Source organism: Schistocerca serialis, chromosome 3, assembly GCF_023864345.2.
Source record: "Schistocerca serialis cubense isolate TAMUIC-IGC-003099 chromosome 3, iqSchSeri2.2, whole genome shotgun sequence".
NCBI lineage: Eukaryota > Metazoa > Arthropoda > Insecta > Orthoptera > Acrididae > Schistocerca > Schistocerca serialis.
In genome coordinates this window covers 57,005,536-57,022,270 of record NC_064640.1, presented here as the reverse complement: position 1 = coordinate 57,022,270, position 16,735 = coordinate 57,005,536, and the positions used below count along the sequence as shown (strand labels likewise).

General features: G+C 42.4%; 1 protein-coding gene across 2 annotated transcripts in view; it reads left to right on the top strand.

Annotated features, from left to right (window-relative positions):
• Nucleotides 1-16,281, top strand: part of LOC126469705 (ceramide synthase 6) — a 118,573-nt gene extending 102,292 nt beyond the window's left edge. For both annotated transcript variants that reach the window (XM_050096888.1, XM_050096887.1), the window contains exons 6-9: nucleotides 12,036-12,154; nucleotides 12,467-12,611; nucleotides 12,703-12,877; nucleotides 15,235-16,281. In XM_050096888.1, coding sequence (XP_049952845.1) covers nucleotides 12,036-12,154; nucleotides 12,467-12,611; nucleotides 12,703-12,861 — 423 coding nt within the window. In that variant the 3' untranslated portion in view covers nucleotides 12,862-12,877; nucleotides 15,235-16,281. The remainder of the gene's footprint in view (nucleotides 1-12,035; nucleotides 12,155-12,466; nucleotides 12,612-12,702; nucleotides 12,878-15,234) is intronic.
• The last annotated feature ends 454 nt before the right edge of the window (nucleotides 16,282-16,735 follow it).

The window sequence follows — 16,735 nt, the reverse complement described above, 5'->3', positions numbered from 1 at the left end:
TTCTGATAGCTACTACACAAAAAAAGCACATGCACTAACCCCCAGACATAGTCCACAGACAATTTATTGTGCCTTATCCTCACAATCCCTTTAAATTTCCACCCTCTCCAAGAACCAGTTGTAAAGGAGCACCCCATTCCCTCCCAATCAATCAGTATCATCATGTTCTGGAACAACATAACCATATCCTTTCCCAGGGTTTCGGCTATTTTTCATTGTGTCCACAAATGAACGTCTAACCATAATATTTCCCACCCTCTCCCAAAGTGGAATTCCACTGCCCACCCAGTTTACGCAATATCTTTGTTCATCCTTACAGCACACTAACTCCTAATCTCTTTTCTCATTGCTCACATACCTGTGGAATCACCACCACTTCCTTCACGCACCCACCCACCCACCCAGCCACCCTCTCTACCCCAGGTCCGCCACAGCTCTTTGAAGGGTATGCGAGTGGCACACGTAGGCTCCACGCTATTGCTGCCTTTCTTCTGTCTCTGGCTGCATTCCCTTCCTCATATCCGCTCCTTGTAACACTATTCCTTTTCGATCTTGTATCTTGTGTTTCTACTCTTCCTGGCTTCTTATGGTCCCTCTTGGAGTTTGACCTCCCTTTCTAAATTCCGTTTCTTAAGTGTGAGCTATTTTGGAAAGATCTTCCTCCCTAGCATCTCCAGTGTGAGTTCCTCCTTCCCCCACTGTACACCCCACACCAAGATCACCAGCACATGTGGCCAGTCAGTGGAGCTGTTATGTATGCATCTGGCTGAGATGAAGAATAACTTGCGCACCTACTCTGCTCTTTGTAGTAATAGATATTTTATCAGTAGCTTTATACACAGTAAGGTGCGAACGTCTTCTCCTCCTAAAATAACGTGGTATAAATAGTCTGTGTTGCACATGCGGCTGCTCGACGACTGATGCTGTCTTACCAGAAATGTCACTTATATAGCTACCAGTTATCAGAGCAGCGCTCTTGCTGTGACTGGGTTGTGCCCACAAAGTGAGCCCTCGATTGGGGGCAGATGTTCTGCACATGAAGTGTGCTAAGCTCCATGCTTCTGCCTGCTTTTCCATGGCTGTCTCTTCAGACAGAAACAGTTCCCTCTCTCCTCCTACTTTTGCTTCCACGCCCTTCCTCTCCCTAGGATAAGACCCAGGTACGACGGCTTGGAGAGAAACACTTTCCATGTTACTTGGTTTGTTCATTAATTTCATCTGGCAAGTCCAGAGAGGCCCTATGGACAATTGTGTTGATACCAGTGCTTTCATCCTGGCTTTTGAGGGGGAAACCATCCCTGAAAAAGTCATTGTGATATGAAGCCCTAAATTGCACCTCCCATGCTCTGTTTCCAGTGTCTCCATTTTGATCAAACGTCTTAACGATGTGAGGTGAGTCCTATTTTCAGTGACTGAGGCTGCCCTCTCCATGCGGGGAGTTCTTACACCCCACCGCCCAAATGCATCAACTGTTCTAGCCCACATTGTCTGTGCCAATAGAGTGACGATCTATAAAGAGAAAAGGAAGATTCAGGAATTAAAACCTCATGACTATCCCACTCTGAGGCCCAACAGAAATTCGACCACCTCCACCCGACATCTCTGACTTGTACCTTTGCTTCTTTCCTCCTCCCCCTGCCTCCCCCCCCCCCCACCTCCCCCACCACCTCGTCCTTACTTCTGCCCTGTCCCCCTTCCATTTCCTCCTCCATGGCAGTTCCCATCCCCTCCTTGCAGAGAATCACTCCTCCTCCTCAGCCAGAGAAGAAACACTCTTCTCTGGCATCTGCCGGGGATGGGGCATCCTCCAGGAACACTTTTCCCTGGTGCCTCCAGGACAAGAAGCCAGTTACTTAGTCGGATGTGAGTCCCGTGCTCTATGGGCCTCAAGGCCACTAATTTGCTTTCAGATCCTGATATCGCTATGTCTTACTCTCTTCACGACTACACCTCCTGTTGCCCTCCAGAGGAGGAGGAGGAGGAGGAGGAGGGGATGCATAAGTCCCTCCAACATCGGTGGGCACGTCACACCCTCCTTCTCAGTCAGGGTCTGACCATACATTCGTGGATGTCACTCCATCCTTGCTAGTGACAGACACTGACCCAGCGCTATGACCGATTCTGACCCGTTCGACATCCATCCGGCCTCTTGCATTGTTGTTCTCCAATGGAATTGTGGTGATTACTATCATCATCTTCTGGAATTGTAACCCCTTCTTCCTCTGTACTCCGCAGCTTGTTCTGTATTACAGGAATCTCCTTTTGTTGATGCTTGTTCGCTGACTCTTCATGGTTTCCAAGCCCTCTGCCAGAACTGGGTCAGCCCGTAACGAGACTCCGGTGGTGTCTGTGCATTGGTCCACATGGACATGGTTAGTTGTTGGGTCCCTCTTCATACTGCGCTGGAAGCAGTGGCCGTTTGGATCCGTTGAGACTCTGCAATAATGACACACAATCTTTTTCTCCTTCCAGACTGGCCTCCTACGCTTCCTGTTCTTCTTGCCTTCCTTGGGCAGCCCGGTTCCCCATTCCTTCTGCTTGGGGTTTTTGATGCCCATAACCCTGTCTGGGATGGTACTGTGACCACTGACCAGGACAGGATTGGTGAAGACCTGCTGGCAGGTCTTGCTTGATCTCTGCCTCTTCAACAATAGAGCCCCACACACAGTGTGGCATGCAGCAATTTCTTGGCCATTGATATTTCAATCTGTAGCCCTGGATTCTTCCCCTCTGTTCAGTGGGGAGCTCATGACGATTCATGTGGCAGCAATCGTTTTCCGATCACCTTACCTTTCCTCCAGCACCACTCACCGTGATGTCCTCCCAGGTTACTAATGCAGATTGGTATGTCTTTTCCTCAGCCGCCATCTCACCCATTTCTCCTCATGATGGCAGTGGTGAGTCTGTACAGAGTTTGACTAACGCCTTCCTTTTGGCAGCTTATAGGTGTTTTGGGAATTTTCCTGACTGGTGGTACCACACCAGTCCAGACTCTTGTCACTGAGCATTTTGCTCAGGCCTCAGTGTCAGACCACTGTCTGCCAGCATTCCCTCTTCGTAATCCCCCTATGGGTCCGGGGGGTTAGAATAGGCTCGAGGTATTCCTGCCTGTCGTTCGAGACGACTAAAAGGTGTGTCTCACTTTTTGGCCCTATGAGTTCAGGTCCCATTCTATGGTCTGATCAGCCACTTTCAAAATTCTATAGAAGTGTGGGCCATATGGGGAAGGATGCCTTACGTGGCGCACGGGTTATCCATAGTGCCCTTAGATTCGATCTCCTGAATCTCTCGTCATGGCTTTGCATCTGCACTTGTGATTAAACTATTTGGGCAAGGACACTTTCCGGGGTATGTCGTCTTCTTCTGTTGTCTCCTCTCTTCTTTCGCCCCCATGACAATATTTGATTTATCTGTGCCCAATATGCGGCTCGGTAGCCAGTCCATTGTGGTGGGGCCATCGTGTACCCATTTGGTGGTAGCCACCTGACAACACAGGGATCACACTGCTGATGCCTGAGCTATAAACTCCCCACATATGCCAAGACACGTACTGTCTTCTTGGGGCATCAGGACTTCCTGCAACAGCCATTGTGCCAGTTGGCCTTTGCTGTGGCTGGGTGGTGCCCATGGGGAGAGCCCCTGATTGGAGTGGGTGGCATCAGGGCGGATGACCCGCAATGAAGCAGACTAAGTCATTTTTTGCTGGTGACGATACGGCAGCGAAATCTAACCGTGGATCCTGGTCCGGATGGCCGCATCAGTGCTGGCGTCCAAGGCGTGTACTTGCACAGGGCAATGAGCAGCAGTAGAGTTTGCCTGCACAAGGCAACTAATACAGCTGGACAGGGACGGACATGAATCTGGGAGCCCCAATTTTGAGACCTGCAGCTGGTGTAAGCAAGCTGACCATCAGACCTCTTGCTGGAAGGCACCAGTCAGCAGCATTCAGATTTGGGTGTGGCTGATATACATGCAGCTAGCAAAGGCACCATCTAGCCACAGCAGCATCTAGCTGCAGCAGCTTGATGGCCCATTTCGGAACATTGACCAACATAGTCTTCCCCTCATAGCTCCTGGCAGTAACTGTGTATGAAATGAGCATTATTTGTGTTAGCTTGATCTGCCACAATTTCTGAAACTGCACCACTTTCCCTCCTGCAAGCCACAGGAGAGCCAAGGTGCGAGGCATGGTTGTTGGGCAGTCATTGACATCATTGCCTCAGTGTCACAATTTTTTTTGTCTATGTCAGTAGTATCAGTCATGGCTGTGCCATGCCAATGAACAACTTTGTTTTCCAGGAGACCTGAATGGTGAATTCTGCAATATCAGCATAGTCAGTACAGCTGCTTGTGCAGGAACACGTACTGGCTCCAACCCCTGCAGTTTCTTAAGACACCCTGCCATGGTGTTTTTCTGCTAAGTCAGCTATGTGATTATTCTGCTGGGTTAAGTGAAGCCATGGCGCAACCCGCATCCCCTCTTGGAAATATTCGGTCCATCAGATCACAGACTGTCCATGTTTCTGGGAGAGGTCCTAGCACACATCTTACACCTAACATATACGTATGCCATATTTGGATTTTCCCCTTTGAAATTCAGCTTGAACCACAATGTTCATTGGCTGAGCAGGTAACTAACTTTTACTTCTTAAGACTGATCCAGTTGACAGGTAACTGGTTTTAAGGGAGCTCAAGTGGATGGGTTGTTTTTTGCTTCAGATAGATCAGTCTGTACAAAGTAGTCGGACTAGAGTGGTACCCAAAATTGACACACTCATTATGACGACTCTATGGTGTCAGCTACTATGATACTATTTTATGTGCTGGAACATTTGCTGTGCACTAAAGCATCTATTCTGAGTTGCTATTAACTCACTGAACTTCCCTCATTGAATTATTAGGTAACAAAGATACAGAACAAACTAAAATTAATATTGAAAAATTCTTTTCTCTTAACAAATTCCGTTAACAAATCAGCTTGTAACAGAAGAATAGTCATACTCAATTGATCTCTTATGCTTCGGATTTCTTCCTCTTGATCCAGTGGTTTCTTAACTTGCTGTTTAGGTGCATCTTCTGCATCCTGTGGTGCTCTGTCTTTGTAGCAAAAGTTTGCCCTATCTTTTTCCAGGAAGTGTATCCCTAAAACTATACTGTCATATAACCCATTTACAATACTACCAGTACCCACTACAATAGTCTTACTCAATTCCCATACTTCAGTGCTAATTACAGATTGACTCCTTCCTACAGTGTTATGCTTCCTTGTACCTAGTGGCACCACATCAGGAGAATTTGGCCTCAGTGACTTTGTGCACAGTTTAATTGGCCTGTCTTTGATGGCAGACGACCCTTGCAACAGTGTGTTACTGGCAACAGGTTCCCCCTGTTGGAAGAATGCCCTGCTGAGTTCCACTGTGCATTGTCAAAGATCAAATTTTGCATAATGCTTATCCTTATCCCAGAAAACATCACTCTGCAATTACTGTCAATCTCCTTAATGTCCCAGTCTTCAGGTACCACCATTCCTGAAATGATTTAGCCTTGTCTGCTTAGTCACTAGCATTACAAGCATTTTCCCCCTTTCTTCTCTTACCCCCCCTCGCCCTCCTTGTCTTAAGGAGTGGTGCTGTCACTGGTGGCAACAAATCCGTATCCTCTAGAAATAATGTCTGTACCACCTATTATTGACTACATTTGCAACATAATTAACATCACCAATAGCTTCCAGTGCATTATTTGCAGTGTCTACAATAAAATTGCCATCTGCAGCTACACCCTGTGTGACACAAAAATCATTGGCATATGCACATCCCTGTATGTTCCCATCCAGAAATACACCTCACCCAGGCACCAAGGCCTGTATACAGGGTTACACCTCACTCATGTGCTACAGCCTGTATACAGTGTGTCTCAAACCTTATGGGTAAAATTGAAACAGGTGATAGTTGGTCCAGTCCATTGATGAGGGTACATGTTGTTCAGGTGCTCACTGACATTAACATCAAAGTGGGCCAGTGTACTGTCATGTTGAAACCACGTCCTTTCACGGTCTCAAAGAAATGTGGCAGTACATCTTGCAGGAACACCAGGTAATATGGACAAGTCTAGTGAGGAGGCAGCAAATAAGTTGCTATTAGGTGACCACCCATACGTTCACAGAGAACGTTGCTTGTGGCTACTGATGTAGGTGGTGTGGGGATTGTCCTCAATCCAGAGACATTGCTGTTGTGGCTGTTGGAAACACCATCATGGGTGAATAAGGCCTCGTCTATGAACAAAAAAACTACAAAAGTTCAGCACTACAGCACTGTGGTGGATAATCCATTGACAGAAGCGAATGCGGGGCTCAAAATCTGTTGGTCCGAGTGCTTGCACGCATTCCTTATGATAGGGGTATAATACGTGTTCCACCAGTAACCACCTCCTCCCCCCCCCCCCCCCCCCCAACCCCTCCCATTGTATCCTTCGAAGTGTGTGATTCACAGGCAGGTTGATGGGTGCTTATTGCTGGGTGGTTGGCCAGACAGTCCATCTCCTCAGAGTTTAGTTTGGTGTTCTGACACGTCTTTGGCAGGAACCTTGGCTGGCTCTCTCTCCCATGAAGGATGCCGTCTCTCGTAAGTTGGTATCCATGGAGATAAACTTCTTCCATTTAGGATGGTGCCTGTTGGGAAAGCATTCTCTGTACATTCATGCTGCTTTCCAGGCCCTACATCCTGTTGCACTGTACATGAAATGCATGTCTGCCAACTCTTTGTGATGAGTAACATTCCAGCTTTGACTACACGTCATGCACTATATGCAGTAACACATCTTACCATAGACCCATAATGACAAGCTGTCTGTTGTGGTAGGCAACTGACACCAGGGATAGTGAAGTGTGTGTGTCACTGGGTAATGTACCAGTATAATGCATGCAGTTGTCACATGACACATGTGCTATGAGCTAAGTTGTGTACAGTATGTCTGTCTGATGGTCAGAGATGTACATTGTTCGTCACTCGCTGTACAACAGATACCGGGATCTTTGCAAGAGTGCAGCAGAACTGCATGTGCCCTTGCAGTAAATGCATTGAGACTGGCAGTCTTCACTTTGAACAATTACTATGAGCTATGTTGTTGGTATGCAGTGTACTGAGTGTATGTCCACGACACAGTAAATATGCATTTCTGACCATTGGTTCCCTATCTCAATATGAAAAGTCGTGAAACTGATATCACCTACTTCAATTTTAGTGAAAAAGAATGTGGCACCCTGTATAACATAAATCTACCTCCAGTGGAGTAGATACCACTGCACCTAAATTACTGTCACTACCTAAACTACTGTCACTACAACCACTTCAGAACCTGAGTTCTTGCAAGGTATTATAACTACTAATCCTACATTGTCTCTAACTTCCACAATCTTACTACCTTCCACAGCAATTAAACTGTTAATATTAACAGTTAATATTAACTCCTTTCTTGCAACTGTCTGCTTGTGCAGAAATACTATCCCTTTTCTTATTTTTCCATCTCCGTATGCCTGCAGTAATTTATCCACGGATCAACAGGCTGCTTGTGCATCTTGTTGACCTCTCTTTGTTTCTTTTCTGCCTCCTCTCTGTACAACAATCAACAGTCTTAACTAGGCCAACAGTAGTTGAACCTATTGCAGGAGCCAATAAATTGGAAAGGCCCTGTCCCCTCTTATAGGCTGAAATTGCTTATTCATACCTGAATTACTTGGTCCAAACTGAGCTAATTGAACCACTACAGCTCTGTGTTTCTAACACTGACACTGTGAAACTCTCATGTAACACACAATAAACTAGACAGTAGAACAAAATAGGATGTCAAAAAGGACACTTAAATGTAACAGTATTGTAACATGTCTTGCTGTAACTGTACTTCTCCACAAGAGTGGCTGAAGTTACATTGCCCATACTCACTGGCACAAGAAACACATTTTTACATACCCTCGGAACATTGTTTGAACCTAATGCCCCAACTCAAATATAAAAACAGAATTAAACATCTGGTAGAAGACCAACCCATTCATCCTAACACTTGCAAGCAAAAACCAAACAAAAAAACTCTGCACTGACCCTGCTGTGGTGATGATGATATTTGCATGTTTCGGCTGCCAATGCCCTCAACGTAACTGTAGAGGTGGAAGAAACTGCTAATGTGACCCAGTGTAGACACAGCAGAATTACTGGTGCCAAATGTACGTCTACTGCTTCTTAATCCATGAACAGTGGTTGTTGATGTTGCAGTGACCATTCCTGATACCAGATGTGGAGGTCGGGGTGGGGTGGGGTGGGGTGGGGTGGTGAATGATCTCCAGGGTGGGTGGCAGAACAGTACGTCAAGTGAACAGATGACATTGAGCTCTCCAGTCTGAGCCCTTGAGTGTGATTGCAGCAAGATGATGGGTAGATACCAGAAGGATATCGCACATCCAGCCATAAAAACAGTAATTACATAGATACAATTATCCAGAGCAAAAGATACAGTTGTCGTAGTGTTGACAGAAGGCACACATTGCACCGAAGACTCAGACTGCTCTCAGTTGCTGAAATGTGCTTAGATCAGCAAGCAGCATGCTGTCACCACCAGCATGTGGCCTCGTTTCACCCAGCAGGCAGTCAGTTGGTGCACTGTTATGGCAGACTGCACAAAGCTGGTCATGTCATGTGTGCAGACTCTGTGCTAGATCTGCCAAAGCACAGAGAGTTGAACCATGGACCATAGTATGGGCGGCTGTGTTAGTCCTGGCAGCTGAGGAGTGTGCTCACACAATTCAATGAGCACCAGTGAAATCTGTCCGCACAAGGTAACTAAGCAGACTCAGGCATAAACCAAGGACTCAAAGGTTCAGGACCAGCAGCTGGTGGAAGTTAGCCGGCAGTTGGTCCTCTGGCTGGAAGGCACCAAGTCAATAGCATTTGGACTTAGGTATGGCTGGTTTACCCACAGCTAGTGGTGATCCATTTTCGGACGTTGACAGGCATGGACTTCTTGCAGCTGGCTTATGGTGGTGACTAATACTGCTTGTGTAAAATGGGCAAAGTTTACATGATCTTTGCCTTCCACTATTTCTGAAACTGCAACACTTTCCCTCCCATACCTCACAGAAGACCCGAGGTGTAAGGTGTGGATGTTGGGCAATCATGACATTGTTGCCTCAATGTCACTCTTTCTGTAGTGTCAGTGGAATCACAGCACTGGCTGTGCCATGACACTGTAGTTACTTTACTTTTCAGGAGACTTGGTTGGCTACTTTTGTAATATCAGCATAGTCTGAGTCTGGCTTCTTGTGCAAGAGCACATACTGGCCCCTGTCCCTGCACACTCTCCAGACACCCTGCCGTGACATTTTTCTGCTAAGTTGGCAACGAGACTCTTCAGCTGGACTAAGGGAAGTCATGGTACAACAGACGCTGTCTAGACTGATTTTATTCGGAATCTTCCTTAAGATTTATTAGAAACACTTCCCAACAAACAAAGAAGAAACATGTGGTTTGTGTGTTTTGGGGCTCTACCACATTTTAGTCTCACTGTTAGAAATGCACTGGCTGGTATCTGCTATGACAGATTGATAAGTTGACTCTTTTTTTGGGGGGGGGGGGGGGGAGGGGGAGAGGAGAGTCACCTTAAACAATTGGTCTATGCTTCAGACAACACTGATACAGAAACTCATCAGCATCTTGTGGAAGCCTGTGAAACGATTTGAGACATTTGGAGTTGTTTGAAAGTGCATTGCAGTCCCCTATTCGACAAGTGCATTCATGCTTGTGTGGGAGCAAGAGGAGGATATTGGAACATTCATTACTAGTCTCAGAGTTCATAACACTTTCAGGCTGACAATATGTAACTGATTTGTGATTGTAACGTTTAATGAATAATGTTTGCTTATATGTTCATATGAACCTTTTTCTTATGTGGTTAAGGACCCTGACCCCAAATGTATGTAAAAATGTTTTTTGGTCATCCTGTCTATCATACGACCTCATTTAGTATGATGTTAAACTGGAAAAAAAGAAAAGTACACACATTTGAGTTGGTACACATCTTTGTACAATTGCTTCAAATACTTTGTAGTGTTGTTAACAGTGAAAAATGTTCCAGATGAAACACTTTCACATTTCTTAAATGCATAATGGAGATTAGGCTGTATCATTAAGTAATAAATATGTATGTTAACTGATTCATCAGTTGGTTCTTGAAAGAACAACTTCATAATTATTAATGAAAAGCATAGTAATTGTGTATGTTCAGCAGTATTAATTTATTAAGTTAACTAATTTTCAGCTTAAAAGGCCACTGTCAGACTTACAGTTAGTTTGTAGAACATACACAATACTGTGCTTTTCATTTATAATTAATAAAAAAATCAGATGTAGTAGAGTGCTTTAGGTACTGATTGCAGTTATGTCCTTGGTATGTGCACAATATTTACTATGTAGGGATACTTCGCTAATTTTTGTTTGTTTTTTAAACATGTTCAGCACAAGCTATATGGAAGAGGTACAACTAAGAAAAATGAATTTTATTTAAAAAGGTGAAGCAAACTCCTCGAACTGGGCATGCAATAAGAGATGAATGTTTGATGGCCATTAGGTTAGCACGAACTGTTTCCGATAGGTTTTAGTATTCTATTACGGAACTGCATCTGAAAAATTGCAGTTGAGTGTGAAAATCAAATCTGAAGTATTTCAAAATTGGTTTGAAATTACTGGTCTGTTAAACAGCGGTAGCAGTCCACATGTAGGCAGCTGCTAAGGGTAATATGGCAGGAATCATAAACTCACTATTTTGATGCCTTGGAACCATTGTGCAGCTCCTATGAAGATACCCAGAAGTAGTATTTTTGAGTTCTCAGAAGCATGGACCAAAAATATTAAAGTGAATAAAAATTTTGAAACTAGTGAAGGTGTGTACTTACTGTAAGATAAGTACTTTGTTCAGGTTTTTCATGTCTGAGATAAGAAATATTGATTTTCATTGTATGTGAAAATCTGTATGTTACAATTTGAAATGGGATGTTCTTGTACAGAACCCAATTTTCAGCCAGTATCTTTTAGCATTTCAGTGAATGGAATGCAGTAATACTGATGGGAAATAATTTGTCTAATTAGTGTGCAAACAACTACATTATTCAGTCTCGTGCCATCCTAGAGGTAGTAGTAGTAGTAGTAGTAGTAGTTGTTTGAATATACATATGTATATTTGCTTGTTAAAAAAAGTCTGCTGTCTTTGAATTGTTCTGTTTATGAAAACCTCAGCTTTGCCAATGTTCAGTTCCGGTTTACTGGTGGCTGGTCCACACTTCAGAATCTAATATTCCACATTTGGACATGAAATACATTGCCTCTATAAATTTTCTTCAGAGTACCCTTTTTCAGGGCAGTATCTCCTGCCAATTGCTTAGCTCTTTTTGGATCTGCAGCTTATTTTCAAACTATTTTGTACATCAGGGAACTGTTTTCAGATTTAAAAATCTGTATTTCCCATTACCTCAATTTGTATCAGATCTGGAGTAATAGGTTTTACTGTGCTAGTCAAAAGTTCCAGTATTTCTCATCTGTTGCGGTATTTAGCCTTTCTAATATTAGGAGGTACTTGATAGGCCAAAGGACACACTTTATGCTGAGAGACTGACAGTAAAATCTACTAAGGTGGGCCACAGTGTGTGGGTGAAATGGTACTTCATCAGAAGCTGTTTTCTGATAAACCTCCAGTTTTCGTTTTAATTTTTCCAAGTCTGCACCTTCATGAGAATTTTTTATACCTTGTGCATCCTCATACATGGTAAAATACCTTCTGACACAAACATATGTTCTTATGTATTGAAGTTGGGATTTCGGTTGCTGCTACCCGCAATTGTTGTAGTACAGAATATTCACAGAACAAAATAAGTAATAGTTTTATATAATACCAGTTCTGTCTAAGCAATAGATAAAATTTTTATGTTGTTAAAAGTGTATATGACTTGTTTTCCCCTGGTGACTGAGTAATTATCTTTGTGTGTCTTCCTGCTCTAGGCTGCAAAATTGGCTAAATATGCAAACTACCAGAAACTTTGTGATGGCCTCTTCATTATTTTTACAATTACTTGGATTGTTTCACGCTTGGGTGTATATCCATTTTGGGTAATAAGGAGGTAAGTCTACCTTTTTAAAAGTGCACTTTGGATGATGTTCCATGAAATGTTAATATGAAATTTTATTTCATACTGCACACATCTTGCTTGTCACAAGCAGAAAACTTTCGTTATTTAACAGATTACTGTTAATTTTTTTTTTTTACTTTTTAACATGTTCTGACTCTTATATTTCATTATTTTGGTGGTGTTGATAGTAACAACATGTCACCATAATAGGTGAAGAAATATTGTAAAACTATAAACATAGTGATTCTATTTTGTGTGTAGATATGTAAACAAATCACCTTAAATCATTGTCTGTCTTTTCAGCATCACCCATGATGCTCCAGTTATAGTTGCTTTGTTCCCAGCCTATTATATATTCAATTCATTGCTGATTTTGCTTCTGGGTCTACATTGCATATGGACTTATTTCATATTGAAGATAGCATTTAAGTCTTTACAAGCTGGTCAGGTAAGAAAAGCATGAAAACACACACACACACGGAGATACAGTTCTGTTGCACAAAGGTATTATCACTGTATATGTCTTAATGTTGCCACAGATGGAGGGTGACATTCGAAGTTCATCTAGTGATGACAGCCTGTCTGAAGACATGGATCATGACAGTCAGGTTGGCTCAAAAAACCAGAATTTAGTTGGCAATGGTACAGTAACTGCTCCCGCTGCTGTTGCTGCTTCTGCTACTACTGCTGCTGATTAACCCCATCAATAATGTGGTATGTAAAATCAGTGCTTAATATATAATTAGTGTCAATCATAAAGTGTTAGACATAAAATTACTTTTGCAATTTCTCATTTTTATACAAGTGGACTAGTTTCATTTCTTCTAGACTGACAGATAACATTTGCTAGTTGTTCTTAACACCTGAGCCACAGCAGAACCATACTTCGCAAAAACTGTTCTTGGTATAGTTCAAATCCTACTTGTATATTATTCGCTACCTGTTTGTCAGACTGTCCTCTGGCAAAAATGTTCGTGCTGAGGTGATAAGAGTTGGCAGCGTAGATGAGGTAGTTACCTTATACAGGGCTATTACAAATGATTGAAGTGATTTCATAAATTCACTGTAGCTCCATTCATTGACATATGGTCACGACACACTACAGATACGTAGAAAAACTCATAAAGTTTTGTTCGGCTGAAGCCGCACTTCAGGTTTCTGCCGCCAGAGCGCTCAAGAGCGCAGCGAGACAAAATGGCGACAGGAGCCGAGAATGCGTATGTCGTGCTTGAAATGCACTCACATCAGTCAGTCATAACAGTGCAACGACACTTCAGGACGAAGTTCAACATAGATCCACCAACTGCTAACTCCATTCGGCGATGGTATGCGCAGTTTAAAGCTTCTGGATGCCTCTGTAAGGGGAAATCAACGGGTCGGCCTGCAGTGAGCGAAGAAACGGTTGAACGCGTGCGGATAAGTTTCACGCGTAGCCCGCGGAAGTCGACGAATAAAGCAAGCAGGGAGCTAAACGTACCACAGGATGGTGCTCCACCGCACTTCCATCATGATGTTTGGCATTTCTTGAACAGGAGATTGGAAAACCGATGGATTGGTCGTGGTGGATATCATGATCAGCGATTCATGTCATGGCCTCCACGCTCTCCTGACTTAACCCCATCCAATTTCTTTCTGTGGGGTTATGCGAAAGATTCAGTGTTTAAACCTCCTCTACCAAGAAACTTGCCAGAACTGCGAGCTCGCATCAACGATGCTTTCGAACTCATTGATGGGGACATGCTGCGCCGAGTGTGTGAGGAACTTGATTATCGGCTTGATGTCTGCCGAATCACTAAAGGGGCACATATCGAACATTTGTGAATGCCTAAAAAAACTTATTGAGTTTTTGTATGTGTGTGCAAAGTATTGTGAAAATATCTCAAATAATAAAGTTATTGTAGAGCTGTGAAATCGCTTCAATCATTTGTAATAACCCTGTACTCTGTGCAGATCAGTTGTGTAAAATAAAAAAGTTAAATATGTGTGTCAGGCAGACAGTGTGCCTTCTATTTAATTTGAGAAGCTCATCTCAGATACTTACAAGATTGTAATTAATATTGTAATTAATATTGTATACTCTGAAAGGTAAAACTTTTACCAGCTTACTAACAGCATTCAAAACTTAACCACCATTTCACACATTACAGCAAATGACTGTTTGAGACTGACACATTGCCGTAAAGTCAACTTCAGTTCAAACTAATTACTAGCAAAGACTGCAGAATTGTAATGAAACAGTAGCATAATTTAGACACAAAGGAATTACAGAAATTGGCTGAGAGCTGACGCTGATTTAAATTGATGGGGAAAGTTGAAAATTTGTGCTGGACCGAGATTCGTACCTAGGTCTCCTGCTCACTAGGCAAATGCACTGACCAGTGTGCCATCTGGACACAGTGTTCATCCCAGATACATGGACTACCCAGCACCCCTCCCATCAGACCCAAATTTTCAATTAATTTACACACTTCTGATGTAGTGCCCTTTGACCATTATCCTCTTTACTCATGGCAGTTCACCAATTCCCGTAAAAGTCTGAGCCTGGTGTGCACCTGCTCAGAAGAAATTTTTGGCCATCCTCGCCTTATTTATTTATATGTCGGGTCTGTTCTTTCGCACATGTCTGAAAGAACAAACACCATATATATGTAAGTAATATAATTTTTATCCAGGTGCTATGCATCAACCATTTGTCCAGCTCAACCTCCTCTTATTGTTCGTTAAGGCATATTATGCTTAGAAGTACATATTGTCACGTCTTTCATTTTTAGAAAGCTGGATCTAGTAGATTAAAATATATGGGGTATTGTTGTTGGAAGTTTATATCCATTTTATCATTTGACAGCAATGGTTGCTTGTCTGTAATGAACATGTAGAAGCAGAATTGTCATTTTAAGTACACCCCCCCCCCCTCCCTTCCAGACTCCTATTTCCTCTTTTTCCTTCGCCTCCCATAGCATCACTTCCCCTGTGACTGTTAGTGGATGCTCATTACAAAATAAGGTGAGATTTTGATGTACATACTCCAGTCTTTGTGCATTACTTACAGAATTATGCTTCTTTGATTTCAGGAGTGTGCATGGCTGTGCTTTCGTAATTAGATGCAGTGAAAGGACTGGAGCTCCAAATGATACAAAGTATGCAATGTAATTGAATGCACTGTTATAACAATATTCATCACAGAACTGGATTGCAAATCTGAAACCTTTAATTAAAACGATCAGTGCAGTGCTTGTGCCTGTGGAGTACAGCTTACAAAGTGAAACCCTATCAGGCATTGTATCAGTGCTATGTGGGTGTACCACAAGACCAAGAATTGGATTTGTTGTCTCCCCCCTCCTTGTGTGTGTGTGTGTGTGTGTGTGTGTGTGTGTGTGTACACCTGCGCACACATGCTTGTGCGAATTTGTTCATGTGTGTCCATGTTTTTTATGTAATTGAGTGTTTATTGTACTGAACTGAATATAAAATATTACTGTGTTATTAGAACAGAAGAATGTGAAAGTCTACGTTTTGTGATATATGGCTGTAAAACATGAACATTTAATTTAAACTGTGTATTATAACCAAATGAAATTTTATGGTAGTAATAAATTTTTGCAATCATATTCTGATACTTCCACAGAAAATGGAGGTTTTTTGTTAAATTACTGTTTTTGGTGAAGCCAGTTTTGGTTGTGAAATGATTGTAACAGGAAGCTACTGGAGTTGTATAGATTTCATTTGTGAAGTAGAGATCAGTTTCTCATGTACAGTCACTGTATGTGTTAAATGTATCCTTGTCAAGGACTAATGATTATAAAATGCTACAGCATATGGAATTGTGTGGTGTATGAGACCAGTGAAAATTATTATAAAATATGACTATATTATTCAGTTATTAAAAACAGTAAAACAGTCTTTCGGTATTGGTTTCATTGTGATGGCTGAAATGCATATAAAATGGCAGCTACTCATAAGATGGCATAAGTTGCAGCTGATATCCATTAGCAGAGCAGTATAATTAGTCTTCTGGAGACTATTTATTAATGTGTTCAGTATTTCACATTACTGTTTATATAATTTGCACTTGATATGAATATATTTTTTTAAATAAAACTATTGATATGATTTAAAAATTTTCCTCTGTTCCTTCATTGATATTTTTGTTTAGTAAAACAACTATCTCTGAGTAACCTATGCAAAGAATTGTGTAAAAATCTTGGGGTCACATGCTTTGTTCAGTTAGTGGAACATAGTGGTGCTCACATAAATTTACTCGGTGCTAATGTTTAAAAATTACATATTAATATCCAGGATGGGGTCTATCACTGGCAAATGGAGTATTTCCATTGTGATGATCGTAAGTCTGATGCTTCCACATACTTGTCAAGTATGCTGGACAGTAGAGTTTGCATAGGGAATAATTGCCTAAAGGCTAACATAATTCCCTTAGATTTTTTTGGGCATGTGACCCAAGTGTGAGCATCTCGCATCAAATTCATGGTACATATTTCGTGTTAAGAGCTGTTCAGATTGTCACCACAGGTAAAATGCTACAAGAAAAGCTACTAACTGAAGAAACATAGGACA